The sequence below is a fragment of the Lithobates pipiens genome, unplaced genomic scaffold (genome assembly GCF_037356315.1).
Source record: "Lithobates pipiens isolate NorthernLeopardFrog02 unplaced genomic scaffold, aLitPip1_a1.2 Scaffold_18, whole genome shotgun sequence".
In the NCBI taxonomy this organism is placed as follows: domain Eukaryota; kingdom Metazoa; phylum Chordata; class Amphibia; order Anura; family Ranidae; genus Lithobates; species Lithobates pipiens.
In genome coordinates, this window is record NW_027507758.1 from 32,884,187 (window position 1) to 32,889,459 (window position 5,273).

A 5,273-nucleotide genomic window follows, 5' to 3' on the forward strand; every position below is an offset into this window, starting at 1 on the left:
TGTTGGCATTCATGGTTCCCTCAATGAACTGTAGCTCCCCAGTGCTGGCAGCACTCATACAGCCCCAGACCATGACACTCCCACCACCATTCTTTACTGAAGGCAGGGCCGCCATCAGGGGGTACAGGCAACACACTTGTAAGGGGCCCGAGCGTCTCAAGGGGCCCCCCGGGACAGCCCGCACCCCCATACAGCAGCTTAATAAAGGAAAGTGTTAGAGCAGGCGGCCACTGGAGAAAAACACAAGAAGCCGCCGCCGGTCTCCTCCTCTCCGTGTTCCTCCCTCCTGAAGCTGATCCTGCACTCGCTCTGCTTCCTTCGCATTTGAAGCACAGCCTGCTGCTAGATTTACTAGTATTGCGATTGGGGGGGCGGGACTCAGGGCGGGGGTGTGGTCAGTCTCGTCAGCGGTGGGAGTGGACACAGCCCTCTCAGGTGCATGCATTACAGTGTGCAGTGTCATTCTGCAGTGTTTGTGATTGGAGTTGAGCAGTGAAAATGGATGAGGGTGATTTTGGGTGGGGATGAAAGTTACATAGTGCAGAGGCTCTTCACAATGTAACTCTCATCCCCACCCAAAATCATCCTCATCCATTTTCACAATGTAACTCTTAGTGGTGGCCTGTCCATTAGGGACCCTGACCCCCCTAATCATGCGTCCGGGCCCCCTAATCTACATGCAAGGCACCGGACACATAGAGTCCAATGGGGGATTTTGAAGCACGTGATTAGAGCAAGAGGCCCTAATAGGCTTCAAAATAGGGTGGGCTTAGGGCGCAGAGCACTGCGTCTGAAGCCCACCCAGGTGTGGGACAATGGCAAATGAATATTCGCTATTGTAACACTGATTCTTCTCCCAGCCAATCAGGAAGTGGGTTGTGAGACCCATTTCCTGATTGGCCAAAAGGAGAAGCGATCCCATTGGCCGAGGAGGGAGGAGACGCACGGCCGAGGACAGAGAGGCTGATCCACCGGCCGCCAAATCCGATCCTCAGGCCCCTCCATGCAGAGTGCTGTCAGCTCCTCCTGTGGCTGTAGAAGAAAGGAGCACATGCCGATCACCCCTGTGACACCTCATCGATCAACACGACATCAATCCCCACCTGCTGCCGACGTCTTCTAGCATCGCTGGGCATTGAGCCTGCATAGAGCCCCCTAATATCTCCAATACTTTTCAATTGCTTGATAACACAAATTGGCAATCAGCCAATCACATGGCAGCAACTCAATGCATTAGGCATCTATTTGTGGTGAAGACGACTTGCTGAAGTTCAAACCGAGCATAAGAATGGGGGAGAAGAAAGGCACAGTGCACTATATACACATGAAGGTTTTATGTATATACATATTATATCATATAAATAAATATATATATATATATATCTGGAGTTTTATATATATATATATATATATGCACATGCATCTCATATATATATATATATATATACACATACACACACACATCTATCTCATATATATATATATGAGATAGATGTGTGTGTATATATATATATATATATATATATATATAAATCAGGGCAGTGAAGTCATCCTGGCCATCTGCTCGGTAAATGAGTATGACGTCACAGTGGAAAGCCGCAGATGATTTCTGGGGGGTCGTGCGATCCCCCCACCATTGTCTCCACTACGATTCAGCATCAGCATCAGCCGCGAGCAGAGCGCAAGCCCCGCATCTCCAGTGCGACCAGCCAATCAGCGGCGGCGTCTCTTGGTGCGCTGCGCCTGGCGGTGATGGGCAGCGGTCGGGTATTGGAGGGGATGGGCACACATTGGCAATTGGCTGGGAGTGCGAAGCTGCCTGGAGCTGGCCATGTCTAGCAGGGTGCCCGTATCTCCGGATCCGTCCTCCCGGTGCACCGGATTGCAGCCGTCACAGGTAAAGGATCTCTTTTCCTGCATTCATCGCATTGCTTGTCTGTCTCCTTCCTCCTCCTCCTCCTCCTCTTGTCTGTGCATGATGAGTGCTGCAGAGGGGCCCCTCCGCTGCTGTGTGGCTGTGTATAGGAGAGATGGTGGGTAGGTGGGTGGTCGGATGGTGGGATTTGGAAGAGATGAAGGTTGGTGGTGTCACCATGGGAGGGGGATGGGATGATGAGGCTGGGGGGGCTCCAGATCAGGAGGAGGCCAGTGATAATGCAGAGGAGGCTTGTTGTGATGATGGAGGGAAGGAAAATTCAGGACATTTTGCCTTTATTGCAATGCAATCCGATTTTATTATTTTGGCCTTCCCCCATCAGGATAGGCTTTGCATTCTAGAAGATTTCTTATGTGCGGATGATAGACAATCATTGACGGTTGTTGTTTTTTTCCCCCCCCCAGGCCCCCTCCAGATTGACAGATTTGGATTGCTCTCAGCCTGGAGAACGTGCCGTTGAATGGTGCGGCTCTATCCATGGACTCTCCGGGGAGAGGGAATTCTCTCAGGCTAATCCGGCACAATAGGCCACCTGGAGCCCTTCCGTCTTTACAATGAATTTATCCGACAGAATGACTGACTTTGCCGATCAGACCCACTACGACTATGTCAACAGCACCTCCGTGTCTCACGTGGGCAACGGGACGCTGCGAGACATCCAGCAGATCATCCACACGGCCACGTTGGTCACCTGCACCTTCCTCCTGGTGATAATCTTCTGCCTGGGATCCTACGGGAACCTCGTGGTCTTCTTGTCCTTCTTTGACCCTGCCTTTAGGAAATTTAGGACGAACTTTGACTTCATGATCCTGAACTTGTCCTTCTGCGACCTCTTTATCTGTTGCATCTCCGCCCCCATGTTTGCCTTCGTCTTGTTTTTCGATACCGGCAGCAACGTGCCCGACGCATTTTGCTTCACCTTCCACCTTACCAGTTCTGGGTTCATCATCATGTCTTTAAAAACGGTTGCGGTGATCGCCCTTCACCGACTGAGGATGGTTCTCGGACAGCAGCCTAATCGGACGGCCTCCTTTCCCTGCACTTTGATGCTCACGGTGCTCCTTTGGACCACGAGCTTTACCCTCGCTACACTGGCTACGCTAAGGACACGAAAGTCTCGGATATGTTTACCTATGTACAGCCTTATCAGTGGAGAGGGGAAAATTATCCTGTATTTGTACGTCATAGACTTCACTTTTTGCGTGGCGGTTGTGTCAGCCTCCTACATCATGATTGCCCAAGCATTGAGGAAAAATGCCCAGGTGAGGAAATGTCCCATCATCACAGTGGACACCACGAGGCCGCAGCCATTCATTGGGCCTGGCGTGGATGGCGTACAATGTACTGTCCCTGCTTTGTACAGGAACCAGAATTATAACAAACTTCAGCATATCCAGACACACGCCTACACCAAAAAACTGAGCCAAATGCCCGTCCCGGGTAGCAGACTGCAGCTCGTGTCAGCCGTCAACCTCTCCACGGCGAAGGATTCCAAAGCGGTGGTGACTTGTGTCGTCATTGTCCTCTCTGTGCTCATCTGTTGCCTCCCATTGGGGATCTCTTTGGTTCAAGACGTGTTGACCAACAGCAGCAGTTTTGTCCTGTACCAGTTCGAACTTTGCGGGTTCACGCTCATCTTCTTAAAGTCGGGCTTGAACCCCTTTATCTACTCCCGTAACAGCGCCGGACTGAGGCGGAGGGTGCTGTGGTGCATCCAGTACGTGGCGTTGGGATTTTTATGCTGCAAACAAAAAACCAGACTGCGTGCCATGGGAAAAGGCAGCCTGGAGGCCAACCGCAACAAGTCCTCCCACCACGAGACCAACTCGGCGTATATGTTGTCGCCAAAGCCGCAGAAAAAGTTTGTTGACCAAGCCTGCGGCCCGAGCCATTCTAAAGACAGCGTGCTGAGCCCGAAAGGATCCGGGGGGCACCAGCATTATGCCCAGAGCAGCTCCACCCCAATTAATACCCGTATAGAGCCCTACTATAGTATCTATAATAGCAGCCCCTCCCAAGAGATAAGCACCCCCAATAGCCTGCAGCCAGTGAACTCCACATTCGGTTTTGCCAAATCGTATATTGCCATGCATTATCACACCACTAATGATTTAATGCAAGAGTGTGAGACCACCTCTGCCAAGCAAATACCCGTGCCATCTGTCTGACCATGAGACTGTAATATGCATCTTGTAAGCATCTCCAACATGTGTTATTGCCATACAGCTATAGGTTTACAGTTTACTATTTCACAAGTATTAGGACTCACTTAATGGGAAAAAATATTTTTCATATAACTTTATTAAACAATGTAACAGTTCACATTAATCAGAGTGGGGTTTTTCTATGTTTCATTAAAGAATTGATCTATAGCAATCTTTCTCAACTAGGGTTCATCCAAAGGTTCCTTGTGTAGTGGGTAATCAATTGATCTCCTGCCAGGTGGTGCCCGTATAATTCTGATATTATTGCCACTTGGCAGCCACAGGGGCGTAAGACCAGTGGAGCTTTCCCGATTCTTTCTCAGGTAAGAAACTAGTGACACCAATGATCATGTTATCTGTCTGTTAATGGAGTATTTTTACCACTGACCACCAATGTAAGGATCATTTTAACCACGTACCACTAATGTAAAGGGCATTCTTACCTTTGATGGCCAACATAAGGAGCATTCTTCCCACTGACCACCAATGTAAGGAGTATTTTTCACACTGACCACCAATATAAGGACCATTCTTCCCACTGACCACCAATGTAAGGAGTATTTTTCACACTGACCACCAATATAAGGACTATTCTGTCCATCACTGCCATTGTAAGAATCATTCTTCCCCACTGACCACCAATGTAAGGATCATTTTAACCACGTACCACTAATGTAAAGGGCATTCTTACCTTTGATGGCCAACATAAGGAGCATTCTTCCCACTGACCACCAATGTAAGGAGTATTTTTCACACTGACCACCAATATAAGGACCATTCTTCCCACTGACCACCAATGTAAGGAGTATTTTTCACACTGACCACCAATATAAGGACTATTCTGTCCATCACTGCCATTGTAAGAATCATTCTTCCCCACTGACCACCAATGTAAGGACCATTCTTCCCCACTGGCCACCGATGTAAGGACCATTCTTCCCCACTGTCCACCAATGTAAGGACTTTTCTGTCCATCACCACCATTGTAAGAATCATTCTTCCCCTCTGACCAACAATGTAAGGACCATTCTTCCCCACTAGCCACCAATGTAAGGATCATTCTTCCGCACTGGCCACCAATGTAAGGACCATTTTTCCCCACTGAACACCAATTTAAGGACCATTCTTTCCCA

General features: G+C 49.0%; 1 protein-coding gene across 1 annotated transcript; it reads left to right on the forward strand.

The window, feature by feature from the left end:
- The first annotated feature begins 1,720 nt into the window (after positions 1 to 1,720).
- On the forward strand, positions 1,721 to 4,264 carry GPR75 (G protein-coupled receptor 75). Its single transcript, XM_077485554.1, has 2 exons — positions 1,721 to 1,897; positions 2,341 to 4,264. The coding sequence occupies exon 2, from the start codon at positions 2,491 to 2,493 to the stop codon at positions 4,102 to 4,104; it is 1,614 nt and encodes a 537-aa protein (XP_077341680.1). The 5' UTR covers positions 1,721 to 1,897; positions 2,341 to 2,490; the 3' UTR covers positions 4,105 to 4,264.
- The last annotated feature ends 1,009 nt before the right edge of the window (positions 4,265 to 5,273 follow it).

Excerpts from the sequence above, each read along its gene's own strand:
- GPR75 (XM_077485554.1), top strand. The coding sequence starts at position 2,491 with ATGAATTTATCCGACAGAATGACTGACTTTGCCGATCAGACCCACTAC.